The 17,618-nt window shown below is 51.0% G+C and overlaps 9 protein-coding genes across 9 annotated transcripts; 6 read left to right on the forward strand and 3 right to left on the reverse strand.

Annotated features, from left to right (window-relative positions):
* The first annotated feature begins 306 nt into the window (after positions 1–306).
* On the forward strand, positions 307–1,994 carry BO97DRAFT_379330 (protein kinase). Its single transcript, XM_025693160.1, has 5 exons — positions 307–693; positions 750–1,087; positions 1,138–1,454; positions 1,502–1,748; positions 1,798–1,994. The coding sequence occupies exons 1-5, from the start codon at positions 395–397 to the stop codon at positions 1,974–1,976; spliced, it is 1,380 nt and encodes a 459-aa protein (XP_025546198.1). The 5' UTR covers positions 307–394; the 3' UTR covers positions 1,977–1,994.
* Positions 1,995–3,116: 1,122 nt separating this feature from the next.
* Positions 3,117–4,146, forward strand: BO97DRAFT_473939 (MARVEL domain-containing protein). The gene is made up of 4 exons (XM_025700283.1): positions 3,117–3,458; positions 3,513–3,625; positions 3,687–3,812; positions 3,869–4,146. Exons 1-4 carry the CDS (start codon positions 3,312–3,314, stop codon positions 4,002–4,004), a joined length of 522 nt encoding a protein of 173 aa, XP_025546199.1. The 5' UTR covers positions 3,117–3,311; the 3' UTR covers positions 4,005–4,146.
* Positions 4,147–4,242: 96 nt separating this feature from the next.
* BO97DRAFT_429717 (YqaE/Pmp3 family membrane protein) lies at positions 4,243–4,552 on the forward strand (the record flags this gene model as incomplete). Its single annotated transcript, XM_025697380.1, has 3 exons — positions 4,243–4,259; positions 4,310–4,444; positions 4,492–4,552. 3 exons carry the CDS (start codon positions 4,243–4,245, stop codon positions 4,550–4,552), a joined length of 213 nt encoding a protein of 70 aa, XP_025546200.1.
* A 100-nt stretch (positions 4,553–4,652) lies between these two features.
* On the reverse strand, positions 4,653–6,811 carry BO97DRAFT_379338 (aminoglycoside phosphotransferase family protein). Its single transcript, XM_025693161.1, has 4 exons — positions 6,659–6,811; positions 6,311–6,609; positions 5,867–6,257; positions 4,653–5,814 (listed from the first exon to the last, which is right to left on the reverse strand). The coding sequence occupies exons 1-4, from the start codon at positions 6,786–6,788 to the stop codon at positions 4,883–4,885; spliced, it is 1,752 nt and encodes a 583-aa protein (XP_025546201.1). The 5' UTR covers positions 6,789–6,811; the 3' UTR covers positions 4,653–4,882.
* A 1,835-nt stretch (positions 6,812–8,646) lies between these two features.
* On the forward strand, positions 8,647–10,249 carry BO97DRAFT_409299 (uncharacterized protein). The gene is made up of 2 exons (XM_025696033.1): positions 8,647–9,833; positions 9,931–10,249. The coding sequence occupies exons 1-2, from the start codon at positions 8,983–8,985 to the stop codon at positions 10,001–10,003; spliced, it is 924 nt and encodes a 307-aa protein (XP_025546202.1). The 5' UTR covers positions 8,647–8,982; the 3' UTR covers positions 10,004–10,249.
* Positions 10,250–10,581: 332 nt separating this feature from the next.
* Positions 10,582–11,733, forward strand: BO97DRAFT_357427 (BTB/POZ domain-containing protein; the record flags this gene model as incomplete). Its single annotated transcript, XM_025692202.1, has 2 exons — positions 10,582–11,272; positions 11,312–11,733. 2 exons carry the CDS (start codon positions 10,582–10,584, stop codon positions 11,731–11,733), a joined length of 1,113 nt encoding a protein of 370 aa, XP_025546203.1.
* Positions 11,734–12,100: 367 nt separating this feature from the next.
* BO97DRAFT_269276 (YjgF-like protein) lies at positions 12,101–12,741 on the reverse strand. The gene is made up of 2 exons (XM_025690972.1): positions 12,189–12,741; positions 12,101–12,142 (listed from the first exon to the last, which is right to left on the reverse strand). Exon 1 carries the CDS (start codon positions 12,626–12,628, stop codon positions 12,218–12,220), a length of 411 nt encoding a protein of 136 aa, XP_025546204.1. The 5' UTR covers positions 12,629–12,741; the 3' UTR covers positions 12,101–12,142; positions 12,189–12,217.
* Positions 12,742–13,420: 679 nt separating this feature from the next.
* BO97DRAFT_438752 (N-ethylmaleimide reductase) lies at positions 13,421–14,524 on the forward strand (the record flags this gene model as incomplete). The annotated part of the gene is made up of 3 exons (XM_025697930.1): positions 13,421–13,717; positions 13,771–14,066; positions 14,113–14,524. The coding sequence occupies 3 exons, from the start codon at positions 13,421–13,423 to the stop codon at positions 14,522–14,524; spliced, it is 1,005 nt and encodes a 334-aa protein (XP_025546205.1).
* A 2,115-nt stretch (positions 14,525–16,639) lies between these two features.
* Positions 16,640–17,373, reverse strand: BO97DRAFT_357450 (uncharacterized protein; the record flags this gene model as incomplete). Its single annotated transcript, XM_025692205.1, has 2 exons — positions 16,640–17,144; positions 17,225–17,373. Coding segments are annotated over 2 exons (654 nt in total), but the record flags the coding sequence as incomplete, so codon positions are not given.
* Positions 17,374–17,618: the final 245 nt, after the last annotated feature.

A 17,618-nucleotide genomic window follows, 5' to 3' on the forward strand; every position in this document is an offset into this window, starting at 1 on the left:
GTCTGTTTCCTGCTGCGACTCCATATGGAAGAAATGTTTTCTTAGCTATGTCTGTCTCTGTTGCTTAGGTTCGGTTATTGTCATGTTATGCGGGAAAAATCTGTTGTTAACTACGAAAATGCTCTTCTGTCCCCCTTTCAAACTGAAAGCAACTGCTGGACAGTAGTAAAGGCAAACATACCAGGGGTCCGGCCAATGACAGTGTAGAGGTCACATGATGTTTATGCATTGCACGTCAAGTGACACAAAGCATGGCAAGAGTCATAACTGTCCGCGGCCAATCTACTATACCATCATCAAGACTCACTCTCAATTCGCTACCTTCTATTCTGCGTTCTCTTCTAGGCCCAATAGCGCTGTGATATCCCATTCCTTGGATCGCGGATACACGACCATGGTTAGCCTTCAATGGCCCCTTCCTTGCGCAAGACTGCACCAAACAACATCAACACTCACCACACACCTTCGCACGCGAGGATTCTCCTTCCTCCGCAGAAAGCCTCTCACCATTCCTCATTCAAAACACCCTTTACTGACCGATGATTCCATCGACGAGGAACACTTGCCCGGGTACTGCTCCAAAGATTACTATCCCGCCAAGCCGGGCGAGATCCTCGCCGACCGCTATCAACTCATCACCAAGCTTGGCTGGGGATCCACTTCTACAATATGGATGGCGCGAAATATGCGGGGGTATGTGACCGATCCTTCAGATTGGAACACTGACCCTCATGCTAGGAGTTATACAGATACAGATGGCAGCAAGAGACAATCGTCGCGCTCAAGATCGTCAACACCAATTTCGATGTCGAGGAACACGAACGCACGCTCGAAGAATACATACCGAAAAGCGATCCGGCGCATGATGGCCGGACATTTCTCCGTACCGCGCACGATACCTTTGTTATCGAAAGAAAGGAGGGCAAACACCTGTGTCTGGCGTACGAACCGATGCGGGAAACGTTCAGCGTCTTCCGGCGGCGTTTTGTCAATAATTGCGTACCCCTGCCATTGCTCAAGCTCTACATTAAATGGTTGCTACTCGGCTTGGACTATCTCCATACTGTCTGCCGGATGGTGCATACTGGTGCGTCTTCAGGACCTCTCTCTGTACGTTGTTAGGCTTACTTGAGACAGATCTCAAGCTCGACAACATCATGATGGCCATTGAAAATGCCGAAGTCCTGGACGAGTTCATTGAATCTCAGCTAGAAAAGCCCATGGAGTATAAAATTGACTCGGCCGGTCGGCAAGTGTATTACCGCCGCGACAACTTCGGCAACCTCAGAAAGATCAACAATCTTCCCAGGATCGTGGACTTTGGAGCGGCAATCAAGCTGAATCCGGACGCTCGGTGCATTTGGCCGATCCAGCCAAACCACTATCGCGCACCAGAGGTCATTCTTGGGTGTGGTTGGAATACTGGAGTTGATATCTGGAATATGGGAATCCTCGTGCGTTGAATGCGTTTGAAATTGGTGCAGTGCTAATTTTGCTGTAGCTTTGGAATATGGTCCAAGGGAGCAACTTGCACACCCAGGTCACTGATGCCGAAGGCATGTACGACGCCAAATCTCATCTTGCCGAGATGATAGCCTTGTTTGGACCTCCCCCGCCGAATATGCTCGCGCGTTCCCGGGAAAGGTCAAAAGAAAAATGGTCTCCCAAGATCAGAATGGTAGGTGTCAATGAAAAATTATGCGATACAGCGGAACAGTTGTTTGACGGCCCCTTCTTCGATGAAGATGGTAAACACACCATTTCCCAGGTCTGAACGTGTAGCTAACATCACGATAGGCGAGTTCCTTTATCCAGACCTGATCCCAGGTCGCAACCTCGCGGATACCCTTACTCTGCTCGAAGGTAGGGACAAAGAGGGATTTCTGGACTTGGCTCGAAAAATGCTGGTGTGGGACCCGACGGAGAGGCCGACGGCTGCGGAGCTGGCTCAGCATCCGGCACTTCAGCAGGATTGAGACTTACCTAACTATTGTACTATTAGCATGATCTAGATCTTGAACATACTCCCCTCTCTATACACGCTTTCCAGGCAAGTGTCCAAGCTAACATTCATGCGCAAACGCTATGGTACCATCTAGGTGGAAGACATCTTCCGACAGCGTTCTTCGCTTGCAACGATGGCGAGGCGTCGAAAGGTACGATCGACGGTGCATATCGCGACTGCAGCGGCCAAGAATATTCTTGTCCGGCTTGGCAGTATAAGTGCGATGATGACCGTGCGTCCCTCCACGCAACCGAGAATGCACAGTACGCACTTTGATAAAATCCTCCATGCTCATCATCCGGCATCGGTGATGCGGTGGCTAGTTTTTGAAAAAGGTGCAAACTCCTGCTATTGCTACTTTCTCTAGTTCGATTTCAGAGTTCGAGATCATTTGGCAGGGTCACATCATCTGTCAAGGCAGATGCCTGAAGTAGTAGTGTGTCGGGCGCTTGTGACGTAAGGGCGGGAGTCGAGATTCATCCTCTAAGAAGACTATGTGTGAGGATTGGGACAGGCAAAGTCTCACACTACGAGGCTGTCGTCGGGACGAGGAGCCGCTTCGATACTGATAGCTGATCATGGTATTTGATGGCGTGGACGGTGAGCGGAATTAAAAATTGTAGTCTTGTATGATTCTTCCTTTTCTTCTGGCAAGGTGAGCTCATGCGAGAGACCAGACTTCCAGGATCGACAAACATAAGCGGTGCCAAACAACTCTCCCCCTTATGACTTGATTGCATAATAAGACTAATGATATGTAGACTCTAGATAGTCAGTGTCGTGTTTGTCGTGTTCGTGTCCAGCGCTTTGGTCGAGACTTGACAGCAGTAGATGTTGTGATGCCCAAGGCAAGCCCAGAGGGACCCTTTCCCGGAGTATACGAGGTAGCTTGCAAGGCTTTCTCTACCCATGGGAAGAAGGTTGAGCACCACGGGTAATGGTGTCACGGCTGACCGATACCACAGCTCGTATGGCTCAGCCGTTGTGCAGCACCCCCATTTGCGCCGAATCAGGCCGCGCTGACTCAGCCATCTCTTGACTGTTCCTTTCAAGTGATGATTTCATCGAACCACTCACACCATCTCCTCGTGAACCTCTGACTAGCCGGTATCTCCTTCGAGATTTCGTACCATCCTTACCTCGCAGAATGAGATCATGGACTTTCGAGATAAAGAAAATGCGGGGCAGGGGCTCGCGGTCGCTCCAGCCCTTTGCTCTACACTTTATAACGACCCAGACCTCCCCGATTATCCTAATCAGGTTCATGATCTGCAAGCGGATGTTGTGCCGTTAAAGCTTCATTATCATGGAGAACTTCTACAGCCATCCGATGGGCATCGCGGCCTGGTTCCCTCGCGTTATCGAGTATATCAGCGCGGTCATCGTCCTCGGAATCAGCGCCTGGGCAGTTCGAGAGACGAAGACCGTCACTGTCATCTACACCTTGGTCATTGTATGCTCCACGGTTTCATGATTCTCAGATTCCGCACTTCTGACACAGGTCTAGTCTGTCGTCAGCCTTGTCGTCACCTCCGTCGCGCTTTTATTCAGCTGCATGATAAGGCGCCAAAGATGGCACATCTGGCCTATTCTCGTAACCGACGGCGTGATGTCTTACTTGTGAGCGGTCCTCCCACGCAGATCCAGCCCCGTACGAAAGCATTCTAATGATTACTCACAGATGGCTCGTCTCCTTCGTGTTTCTGGCACAGAACTTCAACGCCGTCAGCTGCCGGGTGATCCTCTGGAACGGCCTGACGGTCTGCAGCCGGAAGTACGCTGCTGAGGCATTCAGCTTCATCGCATTGTAAGCCAAACTAGGCGGTGCGCGGAAAAGCACGTCGGAAATGCTGACTCGCTTAGCTTCTGTTCCCTGGTGGCTCTGGGCCTCGACATCGGATACATCTACTGGGGTAAGCCGAAGACCCCGCCTCCGATGGAGCAGCGAAGATACGAGGAGCAGTTGAGCCAGAATCTGGAGACTGCCGGGCTGAGATAGTGGCTGTCGTAGTGTAAGGGTGCTACCTGTCTCGGGAATGTTCGGTTCTGGGTAACACGGGCCCCGCGATCGAGTCTATGATGTCAGGTTGGTTCTGTGAAACGTGCTTCTATTTTTTCCCCTTCTAATCACTTAATAAGGTAGCTAGCTGCCGGATGTATGTAATTCATCAAGATATTCTTTTTGCTATCGTAGCATACTCCATTCAGTCACTAGACTGGCCCGTGCTATCGCGATAATGCCAGCCACCGCTTCGTAAGTTGCAAGCCGGAATGCCCCTAGCAGACTAACTGATACTGTCGCAGCGATGTTTGTCTTGTAATCCTGGCCATCTTCATCCCCCCACTTGCCGTGCTATTGAAGCGAGGATGTGGGGCCGACCTGTGCATCAACATCATCCTCACCTTACTTGGTGATATTCCCGGCATCATCCATGCATTGTGAGTTCTGTTCGATATCATTTCGATAATGTGGCTGATTGAGCTAGGTTCATTGTTTTGACTTCGCGGGAGAGACGCGACTGGCGCCAAAATCAATACTATTACTGAGTTCCTGCGCGCGTGTGCCTGCTGGCTGGGTTGTATATAGTGTAATCTGTGGGCTTGTTCTGTACATATTGGGTTTGTTTGTGCTGTGCTCTGCAAATGACTCGACACTGGCTGTATGTCAAGACTGTCTCGCCTTGTATCTAATGTTGAACCTAATCTCGGCTCGGGAGGAGCTTGTCCGTCCTGAAGGGGGTGTGGAGCGAGCGTAGGGCTGAACGATCGGAAATCTTTCCCAATCTCCTTCCCATGCAACCGTCTGCTGCTTTAACTTCTCTAGCGATATCAACTCACAGTCTACTACCACTACGCATGGTCAACGGCAACCCCGTATCAATCCACAAACGGCAAAACCTCAAGCCACTCTCTGCGCTTCTCATCGCTCCTCGCCTCCCGCCGCAGAAACCTCTCCACCCCGTCATCCAGCTGTTTCCTCGAGAGCTCGTAATCCTGCACGCTCACTCTCCCATCCCAATGCTTGAAACAGCCCGTATCACTAATAAACTCCTCCATGAGCGCGACACCGCGAGCCCACAGCTCCGCGTCCCGTTCGAGGGCCCGCACCTCATCGACGGAGAACTGCAACGGACAAGACACTAGCAAGGCACCATCCGGCCCGCGCCCAACAATATCCGGCCACTGCTTCTGCACATCCCTCAGAAAATCAGCGAGACACGGCTCGTAATCCATGATTGTCAACCCCGGGAGAACGCTGACCTGATGTCTGAGGGTGCGGTGGCCCTGGATCGCGTCGAAGACGGCAGGGTTGACCTGCAGCGATCGCGCGAGGTAGAGGTTATGCAGCGTCTGCGCCTGGTGCAGGGCCTTTGCGTCGCGCTGGTCCGCTGGGCTTAGCGAGTCGAAGTTGACGGGAAGAGGGACTTTATCTAAGCTCTCGGGGAGAGGGCCGTTGTATTCCAGGAAGGCGGGACGGGTGACCTGCGTGAAGAGCGGGCTAAGACTCGTGGATTGCCAGTCGATGATCCCTGTGATTCGAGTTGGCTCGGCTGGATCGACGAAGATGTTCTGCAGGTTCAGATCCCCGTGCCAGAGGACTGATGCGTGGCTGGTGGGGTTCTCTGGGAGGGTGGAAGCGGCCACCCTCAGGTAGTTGTTCAGCGTGGCGAGCTTCTTGGCGGTGTTAGGCTGGTATTGACGCGGGCCACGGAAAAGCCCTTCGGGCATTAGTGGGTATTTCAGGCCCTTCCTCGTGGTCGCGATCTCCCGGTTGGCCACTGCTGTCACCAATTCGGTGGCGGAGGTCCCTGGTGCGATTGTTTAGCAAACAGCAGGTTCAGGAATGGTGCAGACACTTACACGGCCCGCGATCAATGTCCAATGACCCCCGGCCAAAGTCGAAGAATGCACGGTGGTTCGTTGGCCCGATCACGAATTTATCGCTGGGCAGCGTCTTGCGATTGCTGTCTACATACAAAGGTGCTGTGGCTGCCCTTGAGGGAGGAGAGTCTTTCTTGTAGTACAAGGCTCCATAGCCGGTGAACTTAGTCGCAGCAAGGGTCTTTTCTAGGTCGACGACCTGCAGCACAAGCTGAGCTCTCGATTTCCCTTTCAACGAATCCCACACATCGCTGAGCATCACACCAGGCTGTTTCTCCATCAAGATAAACTCAGCGCCTACGGGATTCTCAGCTGCCCTGGAGCTCCATGCATAGACCTGCGGAACAGGCAATTCCAAAACATTTCGTAGCTGCGTCGGTCAGCGATAGAAAGAGCTGACTACAGGACAGGGCATGCTCTTACAAAGTCCATCGTTGCAACCTCGCTCGCCGTCGTGAAATGAGGTCGACCTGCGTTGGGGTTGGGTAATTTGGCGATACACTCGCGCCCATCGTTCATAGTTAGCAAGAACACCTTGTTATACTGCCCCTCGGCGAGCTTCAGGACACGAGTGCAGAATTGTGCTCCAAGAAAAGAGGCGGCAATGTCTAACAGCGCGCGAAGCTCGAACCGAACGTACCGACACGCCAGTTGCTCCTGCTCGCGCCATAGCCAGCGGCCTGAGGTGAATCGCCTCAATGCGTCACGGTCTTCCTTTGCATCTACGTCTCTTGGTCATCGGCAATTCTGATTAGGGCCTAAGCAGCTTACCTTTTATACCTGACTTCGTTCGTTGGTCAGCACGGAACCAGCGTTTCATCAAACTGCCACAGAGGGATTGACCAGAGGGTGACGCGACAACTATTGATTTGCGCAGTCTTGTCCCTCGGAAGGCCCTCATGGTACATTCTCGGATGATCTTACGGCCAAAGGAAAGGATGTGGATGTCCGTGTTTGATGGAGAGGAAGACGACGAGTGACGCGACCAGTGCCAGCGGGCTGGGCGCCGATGGGCTGGCTCCACCGCGATCGGCGCTACTGGCCGGATCCGCACGCGCACGGCCGCATGAGCTACGTGGGTAAGCATCTGCCTCAGGCTGTGAGGAGATGGGCATTATTCTGGCCTGGCTGCTGCCGCTGCTTGACATGCGGCCCGGGTGCCTAGAACTGTGATTGGAGAGTCTCCTGTACGTCAGATCGGCGTTTGCCAGGAAGCTGAAAAGAAAGGGGGGTCTGGGGTTTCTCCCCCAGAACGCCTGATACCCCGCTGCTCCTCGAATCCACTAATCCTGTTCGAAGCACATAGTACAACCGGGAGATAAACATTCTGAAAGAGAACCCCCAGACCCCCCTTTCTTTTCAGCTTCCTGGGAGCACGCCGGTGCGGGGTGCGGAAGACCGGCTTGGCGGTCACGGGCAGATAGTAGAGGTGAGGTGAAAGCGAGGTGACGGGGCCATTTGGAGGCGTGGATGGCGCGGAACTTTCTAGGCTTGTTCCACGGCGGCCACGGAAGGTACAGGTAATCGTAGTTGAACAGTGCAGCTAATCAAGCATTGCTCTTGTTGAGCGGCGCGGCGCAGCGATGGCGCGATAGATTTGTTCTATTGAGTCGAAGGGACGCTCACAGCGGGTGAGAGAGGCCTGCACCCACAATATTCTAGGACTGATAGGATATAATAATTACTGAGGCAGAGCCTAGCACATACGACCACAGGGTGTGGAAAACAGGGCTTCCCGTCCGCTCAGCCGTACTTAAGCCACACGCCGGGAGGTTAGTAGTTGGGTGGGTGACCACCAGCGAATCCCTTCTGTTGTATGTTTTTGTCCTGTCCTCTCTGTTGAATCTTCTGTTGACATCCGAGACCGAACGGGCGTTTCACTTTAATTCGGACTCGTTGAGATTGACTTGACCCCTTCTTGCTGCTTAGTGGTTGCCGTTGAGCGGAAGATGTGTGCTACTGCCCCAAAGAAATCCGGTACCTCAGTCATAATGAATGCGTCAACACCACGAGCTGCGATCGAAAAGGTCGCTTGCTGTGGTTGGGTCTTATAGCTGAGAACTTCAACAATACTTCGGCCACCGACAATGAGATTACTGCTTAAATTGGTCGGAGTCGTCCATGTCTTCGGCTCATGCTTCACAATATTGATGTCGCAGTCTTCCATTGTATATATTTGAATCCTTTGTGATGTGATTACTGAGTATTCAGGCTTTGACGCCCGCCTCCAAACACTCCTACCAAATCGGCGCATTAAATCGGCCCATGCGCATTAGACCTCGGCATGGGCAAAGCAGTCTGACGATAATTGATCGCACTCGATATTGTATGAGTACAAGAGACATCTGATTCCGATTTGGATCTTGGATTCTGCGTGTCTTGGCTGCAGCAAGATATATTACGCCAAGACCCACAAATGATTGCGAGGGAGCACGCGTCATGCTACGCCGTGTGTGAGCTAGACTAGTGGCTACCAAGTCCTACTGAACAGATTGTGGCGTCTCTCCCATTGCGCAGAACGGTCTAAGCCTCTGAGCAGATTGTACGAGGATGAGCATTCTCAGTCTGGCCAAGGCGGCGTAACGACATTCTCTGCTGATCCCAGCCATAACAATCTTAGACAAGCTCAATGTGCCGGAAGAAGTTCGGCTGCGGCTAGACCCATGGTTAGAGTCCTTCCGACTCGTCATCAGCGAATACTGCACCAACTTTTGCCAAGAACTAAGCCTATTGTCCGCGCCGAAGTCTGAAGGCCCCAAAGTTGGTTAAACTTCTTATCAATCTCAAGCTTCTCTCCAAGTGGAACCACTTTGCACGGCAGATGCGGAGACTAAACTTCTTGCAGCCAAGTGCCTCCATCCGCACCGTCTTGGCAATTTTCGGAGCGGGGCGGGATCCCTCGGAGTCAACGGGATCTGAATTATGTTGTACTCAGTAGTACCTGCCTGGTTGCGATCATGCTTCAGCTGTTTCCTGACCATCTGTCTTCACCAGCAGCTAGCTTATTAAGCCATGGCCCACAGCAATTGCTCTATATATTCAGTCACGACGCCCACCGAAAACCTGAGAAACAGACACGCAGAACATCGCCGATCATGCTTTCCTCTCTTGTACTCGCCCTCGTGGGCATCTTTGCGCCCTATGTTGCTGCGAAGACCAACACGCCGGGCCTGGAGCTAGTCTACTCCCTTGAGCGTGCTACCCAGGGCATCAGTATCTCCGCCGATGGCCGCAAATTCCTGACGCAGCGTTACTCCACGACCGCCGCGCCCCAGATCGTGGAGCTTCTCGCCGACAACAGCACCACCCTCTATCCGGACGCGGCGTGGAACGCATATAACTCCAGTGACCCCAGCTCTGACCCGACCACGAGCTTTGTCAGCGTCGATGGAGCGCGCATCGGCCCGGATGGCCGCTACTGGGTTGTTGACGGCGGCTCGTCGGGCGTCAATGGCTCAACCAAGCTGGTGAGTGTCAACCTGACCACCAACGCAGTTGACAAGCTGTACTACCTGGACAACGTCAAGGCGGAGGAGAGCGGTGTCGATGACGTCCGCTTCAACGCCGCTGGCGATGTGGCCTACCTCAGCGACACCGCGGGGGCGCTCATCATCCTGAACATGACGACCGGCGACGGCGTGCGTGTGCTCTCCGACCACTCTTCTGCTCAGGCCTGGTTCCCCATGATGTACAACCACACCCTGGTGCCTGGGTACGGCGCCGCCGGCAGCACCCTCGCCGTCGGCCTCGACCAGATCGAAGTATCCCCCGACGGCGTCTGGCTGTATTACCAGCCCTGCAACGGCGGTCTGTACAAGATCGAGACCGCCTATGTTGACGCTGCTCTCACCAACGCTACCCTCGCCGCCTCGCTTGGTGACTATGTCCAGGCTGTTGCTCTGACCCCCAGCACTGGCGGCACCACCATCGACGGCAACGGCAACATCTATTTCAGCGATACCAACCTGTTAGCCATCTGGAAGGTGACTCCCGAGGGTGTTGCCTCAATTCTCTTCCAGGATGACCGCCTGATTTGGACCGACCTTATGTGGGTCACTCCTGACAAAAAGCTGTGGCTGCATACTTCCCAGATGCGTCCGGGTGGTGATGGCCTAATGGCTACCGGCCCCAACTACATCTTCACCTATCCTATCGAGGCCGGTCCCTCCCCAATTGACCACGCCTAATGAGTGACCGTACTGGACCTGTAACATACTATTGGCATATCACCCGCGTGTATGATGGCATTGTGATCGTGTATATCTAAGAAACGTTATCTCGGCACGAGGCAGTAACAGAACATACAACTCCTCCTTGAAAATAACCTACTCAGAGCTTGTCTATGAGTAACCTTTGCGTGATGAATTATTAAGTGGTTGTAACTTAACTATTTGCCGCACAGCAAGATCGTCGGTGGTCCTTAAGTAGCGAGGTCACGTGATTGGGGCGGCTACCGGGGGGAGAATCACGGTCACGGGTCACGGGTCACGGGTCTTCTCGACAGATCCTGATTGGGTCTAGCCTATCAGTGCGGGAGGGCTTTCCCCAGTTTGGAATTAGGCTGATTGTCCGTGTCCCGAACCAAACGAGCATCCCACCTGGATTCACACTTGGATTCACACGCCCAGCCTGCTGACTGAGCACTTTCACGTACTACATCTAACTTAGTCCTTACACTTATTAAAATGAGCATGATGAGTGCTACTGACCTGTCGACACACATCATTGATCCTGACGGTGATGTGGTGATCGTCTTACACGATCCCAACCATGCGTTTGCGCCCTGGAACAAGGCCGGAACCCCAGAGATGGCTTCCCCTTCGTCATCAGGCACAGATGAGAATGATAAACATGAGGGAAATCCCAACGTGCAATCTGTCAAAATCTCCGGTGACTGCAATAAGGAGGCGACAAAAGAGGTCCACCGTATTCTAGTATCCGGAAAACATCTAGCTCTCGCGTCATCCTACTTCAAGAATATGCTCCGCGGGACGTGGAAAGAGACCACCTCCCACTCCGCAACAGGCCCCATGGAGATAGCCGCAGAAGGTTGGGACTTGGAAGCACTCTTAATCGTCCTCCAGGTATTGCACTGCCAAAACTCACAGATCCCGAGGAAGCTGAGCTTAGAGATGATTGCCAAGATCGCGGTCGTGGCGGACTACTACCAATGCAAGGAAGCGCTGGGATTTTTCTCGCAGACTTGGCTTGATTCACTGGACCAGGCGCCACCGAGCACATACTGCAGGGATCTTCTTTTGTGCACCTGGATTTCGTGGTTCTTCGGTCGCCAGAGTCAATTCCGGCAAACCACCTCGGCGGCGGCGTCGCGGAGCACCTCGCCCGTAGACAGCCTCGGCTTACCAATTCCTGGTGCAATCATTGGTAGGGGACAAACTTCTGAGTAACTTGGGAGATATTTAGCTGATCAAAACTCTAGGCCTCTCATAAATGAGAAGCGAACCAAAGCCATCGCCAACATTCTTCAGCAACTACACAGCAAACTAGATCGGCTGCTCGGCTCCACCTCTTGTATCTTCGAGTGCAGCTCAATAATGTATGGAGCTCTCAGTATAAGGATGCATTCGAGCGGTCTGCTATACCCCAGGCCTGTGGCTCCATTTTTGGGTATAAGTCATGAAGAGCTGGTGCAGCAGGTGTTGTCCTTCGAACCCCCAAAGTGGTGGTCCACGTCCACGAAGTACAACGACCGTCCACATGAGTGTTCTTGGTCTTCCTTCAAGCACCTGGGGGGCAGTTCAAACACTGTTATCTCCGGACTGGATCTTTCCAAGATGGCAACATTGTGCACCAATGACAAGACGGACACCCTTGTGGCCTCTTAGCGCTACAATGAATCCAAGACAAAAATTCAAGAACCATCTCAGTGTCCGTCAGATTTCCCAAGGTTTTAGATCACAAATTATGGATGTTTGTAGCTCCGGTAGCCTGATGCTTAAACAGCCAGTCAGTGCTTTGTGGCCAAGCGACGAGACAATACCTGCAATCTACACTCCACTGGGCTTTTTCCACTCTTTCGTCTAACACAATGCCTAAGGGAACTAACACCTGGATCGAGCATCGCATGCCATCAATGGTACGTGAGAAGACAAGGTTTTCTATTCTGTCAACATATTGTGCAACATCTTAGGTGGTTTGAACTGTATAACAAAATTGTCTTAATGATACATATAATTGTTACAACTCAAGATTCGACTACATAACAAGCGGGGAGGTTGAACCTGGAGAAACATTCTGGTCATTAGCACACACTCAGATCAGAGCAAGTCAATACCCTTACCTAACGACGGACATAGAATGAAGGAAACGTTAGGCCTCGTTTTGGAATGCTTCGACCTCGACCTCAATCAACATCTCCGGGAAAGCAAGGCGGGCAATTGAGATAGCAGTCCAGACTGGTCGGTGTTCAGGAATACGCTTCTTGAGCTTCTTGACGAGATAGTCGTAAGAGGTGTCCAGGTCGACGTGGTAAGTTCGGACAAGATAGACATCTTCCCACCCTTTAATTCCAGCAGTCTGAAGCACTCTATCGACGTTCCCAAACGCTAGGTCGATCTGCTTCCGGGTATCGCTGGCATCGAGACTCCCCGAGTTGGTCCAACCGCCCTGTCCGGCGTATTTCACAATTTTTCCGGGGAGTAGAACAGGTTGTGAATAGTGGCAGAGATCGCTGTACTTCTGGCCAGCACCATCTTCGTTGACATAGGTGAGGGATGCCATATTTGAATATTGTGGATGAGAGGACAGTGCGCGATGGAAGTTGTTTCAATACTCTTTCGCCAACTCTGATGGTCCGGCTTCGAGATTTTATGATCATTGCTGCTGGAGAGGTGCGATACTAGGGGTGACTTGCCTGCGTGGAGATGACGTGGGACCTTTTGGGGGGCGTCTCGGCAACGTCGAAGGGTTCCTATTGGAGATCTATGCAAAGTAAATTATGACAGCTTGGCATCGCCTAAACATTTCGAATCCAAACTCAATTTGTGTGTCTAGCGGCCACATATTCTGCAGGGCTCTTCTTACTTTCAATACTGTGGTCAAGTTGCGCATGTGTCGGTAGATGATATCGACCTTTTCCGCCCTCCCGGGCCAGGTAAGTTGCAGTCCATTGCGAATTCAAGGTACTCCACAGAGCTTATGAAGGCTCAATGAACAGGGACAAGCAATATTCAGAACTGCATTCTGACATATGAGCTCTCTGCATACCCGACTTCATGAGCACTGGACTTACCATTTTCTGTTTGTCATGCTGGGTGACGTTGGAGGTGTTCGAGGTGGTATGGAGGTGTTATGGAGGTGGTACCCACAAATGCTCCACAGCCCCATCCACCGTCGGTATCAGCCGTGGCAAAAGAAAATGATCTTCAAGGGCCTCCAAAACGGTTCCAATCATCAATCTCAGCTGAGAGAATCATTTAAGATCATGAAAATCAACCGTTCTTCGCATAACCTGACCCTAATTAAGAGAAATACCACGAACGTCCAACACAGCGACACCGAATTCGACTCGCCATGACGCCCTACAAGCTTTTCGAGCCTCTGCAGATTGAAAACCTTCATCTCGAGCATCGATTTGTCATGGCTCCGCTCACTCGATTCCGCGCCGACGCAGAACACGTCCCCTTAGCCATAGCCAAAAAGTACTATGAGCAACGAGCATCTGTGCCAGGGACGCTGCTCATCGCCGAAGCCACCCAGATCTCAGCACCCGAAGGCGGGATTTCGCATGGGCCTGGAATTTGGAGCGAGCCCCAGATCCAGCGCTGGATAGAAATCACCGACGCCGTGCAAAGGAGAACTTCATTTATTGTCAGTTGATTGCGCTGGGCAGAGCGGCTGATCCCGCTGTGCTTCGTGCAGAGGGCGGATATGAGCTCCACGCCCCCAGTGCGATTCCGATGGACCCTGGAATGCCCGTTCTCAAAGAATTGAGAGATGAAGAGACTCTGAACATTATCAATGACTTTGCGACAGCGGCGAAGAATGCAATCCGAGCTGGGTATGACGGCGTTGAGATCCACGGAGCAAACGGCTATTTAGTCGATCAGTTTCTTCAAGATGTGTCAAATCGGCGCGTCGATCGATGGGGCGGCAGTGTTTCCAATCGAGCACTGTTTGGGCTGGAAGTTGCCAGGGCTGCGGTGGATGCTATTGCGGCGTGACCGCGGTGGGTTTCGACTCAGTCCGTGGAATACTTGGCAAAGTATGAAGATGACCGATCCCGTTCCTCAATTTGCCTATTTTGTGGAGCAGCTGAGGCAGTTAAACCTGGCTTACCTGCACCTCATCGAGTCGCGGGTCATCAACAATGTGGACTGTGAACAGGGGGAAAGTAACAAGTTCCTTCTCGACATCTGGGGGAAAACTTCCCCTGTCCGTGTTGCGGGCGGATATACCCTGGAAAATGCCGAAGCTGCTCTTCAGGGTGACTACAAGGATTACGAGGTCGCAATCGTCTTTGGACGCCATTTCCTTTCGAACCCTGATTTGCCGTTTCGCATTCGCCAAGGACTTGATCTCAACCCGTATCATCGAGAAAGCTTCTATACTCCTATACAAGAAAGGGGTTACAGCGACTATACCTTCAGTGCGGAATTTGCCAAAGTGGACGCTTGATGTTTTCGGAGACCTTTGAACGCCCATAGAGCACGGCCACAAAAATAGAAGGTAATGGGTATAATTATCTTGCGGGCTTGTAATGAACCAGAGTCCGAAAGGTCCCATGCACAAATTATACTGGATGAATATACATTCTCTGCGCTGAGTACTCTCTTGACACGATTGAACTTAGTAGCATGGTACTCAAGAATAAAAAGCATTTAAGTAGGGCTCCACTGTCTCAGTAGTATACTACCTGATACTGTTTCTCCTTGTTTGCAAACACAGGTGCTAAAAAAGTGATAGAAATGCTATGATTGATCGGTCGATTCCATCTGCGTCTCAACTCCTTCTCCACGCAGCGGAATTACGCGGTGTTTATTAACTTTTTATATTTTATTATACTTATCAAGGTTACTAAGTCCCAGACAGACACTGATCTCGAAAAATATCTATATATCTACAAAATTATACAAGTTCAGCTACTTGGTTAAGCTCGTGCCAGTATACAAAGATAATCTTGTTATATTATTAATTAAGCTTACGCGGCGGATCAGTAATATCATTCTCTTAGTCCTGTACCAGTGTGTCAGTATATCTATTATCTTTCTTAATCCCAACACCCTCCAGACCGCTGATTTGCAGCCTAAGATCTACTGGCGGGTGCTGGTCATGTTACTCGCGGAGACACCTAACCTCGTCAAGTTTATTATTCTCGATATTAATCTCACTGGCTAAGAAGAGGGTAAGTAGCAGCTTACCGAGGTAACAGTTATATATACCTCAGACTTCAGCGGGAACCAGCAGTACTTTATATAATTATACCTTAGGAATATCCTGCACACCGGCGACTCGATATTGAACTATATAATGACAAAAGCCAACTTCAACAGCCCCGAGTTCGAGGCCCTTAAAAAGCCGAAGATCTACGCCTCCCGGATCCCTGACATAGTATTAGTAAAGAAGTACTACCTACAGCAGCATAAGAAGAATAAACACAATTAAAAACTAAAGCAGATAATAGTCGGGGAGAGTAAGCTACTGTCTACTGACTACAAGCAAAGCCGCATAAAGAATAATCTTGAGATGTTCCTACAGGATATAAAGGAGAATAAGGAGTTACAGATAACTTTTATACTGTATAAGAATAAGCCCAAGAATAACAAGATCAGCGTGGCGGGGACCGAGTAAACTGATGTTAAGGTGCCAAAAATCAATATAGAGGAGCTGTTGGATGATATAGATGCTTTGGAGATTCATGAGGCTTAAGCTACAGTGCATTCGGGAATATATGCAAGTGACCAAAATATTACAACCAGGATAGTTTTGTTAGGTTTCCTTTGGATGTGTTGATCCTCATCGAGAGAAGAAGAAGGGCATCTGTATAAATGCTGTCCTAGGAAGCACTAAGGCAAAACATAATCATGCCCTGGTTCTTCTTGTGTCAGGGGCCGGAGGCAGGCTGCGTACCTCCCGCCACGCCACGTTGATACATAGTTCCGTCTTCAGATAGTTTGACGTAACTGAACTGATCATATATCTACGTCCCTGACACTTTCATAAATCATTTAGGCTTAAACGTCAGCTGTACATTGCTTTTGACACCCCACATGTCCTGTGCCTTATTTGGTTCAATATCCCATGTTTAAGGTGTATGTGTATGAGGTGCAACTAGCGACAAATGCATCCAGGGACACTTAGGGTTCCATAGATTATTTCTCGAAACACGAGTTGATGGAAGTCCGGGACCGTGCCCTCATACCCGATGAGTAAGAACCTTTTTCACCATGTCCGGTGAGCCCGCTTGGCATACTAGCTTGATGGGGATGGAGGTAGCGAGGTAAGCTCGACAGGTTCCAATCTCATGCTAAATGACGTGATACAGGCCAAAGGCCCTAAAGGAACTGAATTTCAACTTGATAGAGGGGTGCAAAATCACATGCGCGAAACACATGTTCGGGAGATAAACAAACATGATCACTCCCATTGGCTCTGCATCAGGCAATAATCAGCCGGGCTTAGAAAACCTTTGAATTCTATGGCTAAGGGTGAGGCTGTAGCAAGTACCTGCCAAACAACATATATATACAAAGGTTTCAATTTGGGTACAACGGATATTGATAGCTATTAAAGTCATTGAGCCGAAGTAACGGGCACGAAGTCGGCGAAGTCAGCGGGGAATTCGAAGTCCAAGGGAATTGCGATCGACGGGTCTACAAATGCAGGGTAACTGTCCCTCTCGTGTGGCGTCCATGATTTAGACAAATCGGACGGAAAAGGGCTGGTCGTTGTATCGGCCCAAACGGTTGTCCCAGGGTTCTGAGCTGTGGAGATAGGGTCGCCCGTAGGAAAGGGTTGATTGTGGGGTTGCGAAGGCTGCACTTCGATAAGGGTAAAGGTGTCCCCAGATTCGTCTACCATGCCCCCGCGGCTCTCTGTGCCTGAAAAAAGCGACTGCGAGAGTGCAATGAACTCCTCAAAGAGATGTTGTATAACCGTGACAGAATGACTACTCGAGACACTAGGCAACAGAAAAGTCGCTACCGTCTTGAGAAGGTTCAAGTCCCCGAGATTGGACGTCGTCACGGCGTTGCAGAACAAGACGAAACACGCGGTCAAGGGGTAGAAGGTTAAGGTCCTATTTGAATGTGGCGGGCTTGTCAGCGATGCAGTCGATATAGCGCAAGACCATAACAGGGGAGGGTCCAAGTTACTGACCAATGCAGGAAGCCGACGGCACGGTCTTTCTCGTTGATTAGACATATAGATAATAATGACGATAGCTCCTGGCGCGCAGATTGAAGAAGCAAGTCTCCAGACCCAAATACCCGCCCTTGAAACTGATCAGAGAGATAAAGAATTGTGGTTCGAATGGAGTGGTGAGCGAAGCGAAGGGCAGCAATCTCGTTCTCAGCATCAAGGCCCTTCCAGCATTGCGTCGAAGACGCAGATACCTTACATTCCAGTCAGCGTCAGATCGCATACTATAGAGTGAATACGCAGTATGCGTCGGGAATATAGAGCCTGGCGAGGCAACATCGTACCTGCTCAATGTGTTGCTCAATCTCATCCACTCTCTGCAATAGTGATTCGACGGAACAGCGCTGAGGAA

The sequence above is a fragment of the Aspergillus homomorphus genome, assembly GCF_003184865.1.
Source record: "Aspergillus homomorphus CBS 101889 unplaced genomic scaffold BO97scaffold_76, whole genome shotgun sequence".
Taxonomy (NCBI): domain Eukaryota; kingdom Fungi; phylum Ascomycota; class Eurotiomycetes; order Eurotiales; family Aspergillaceae; genus Aspergillus; species Aspergillus homomorphus.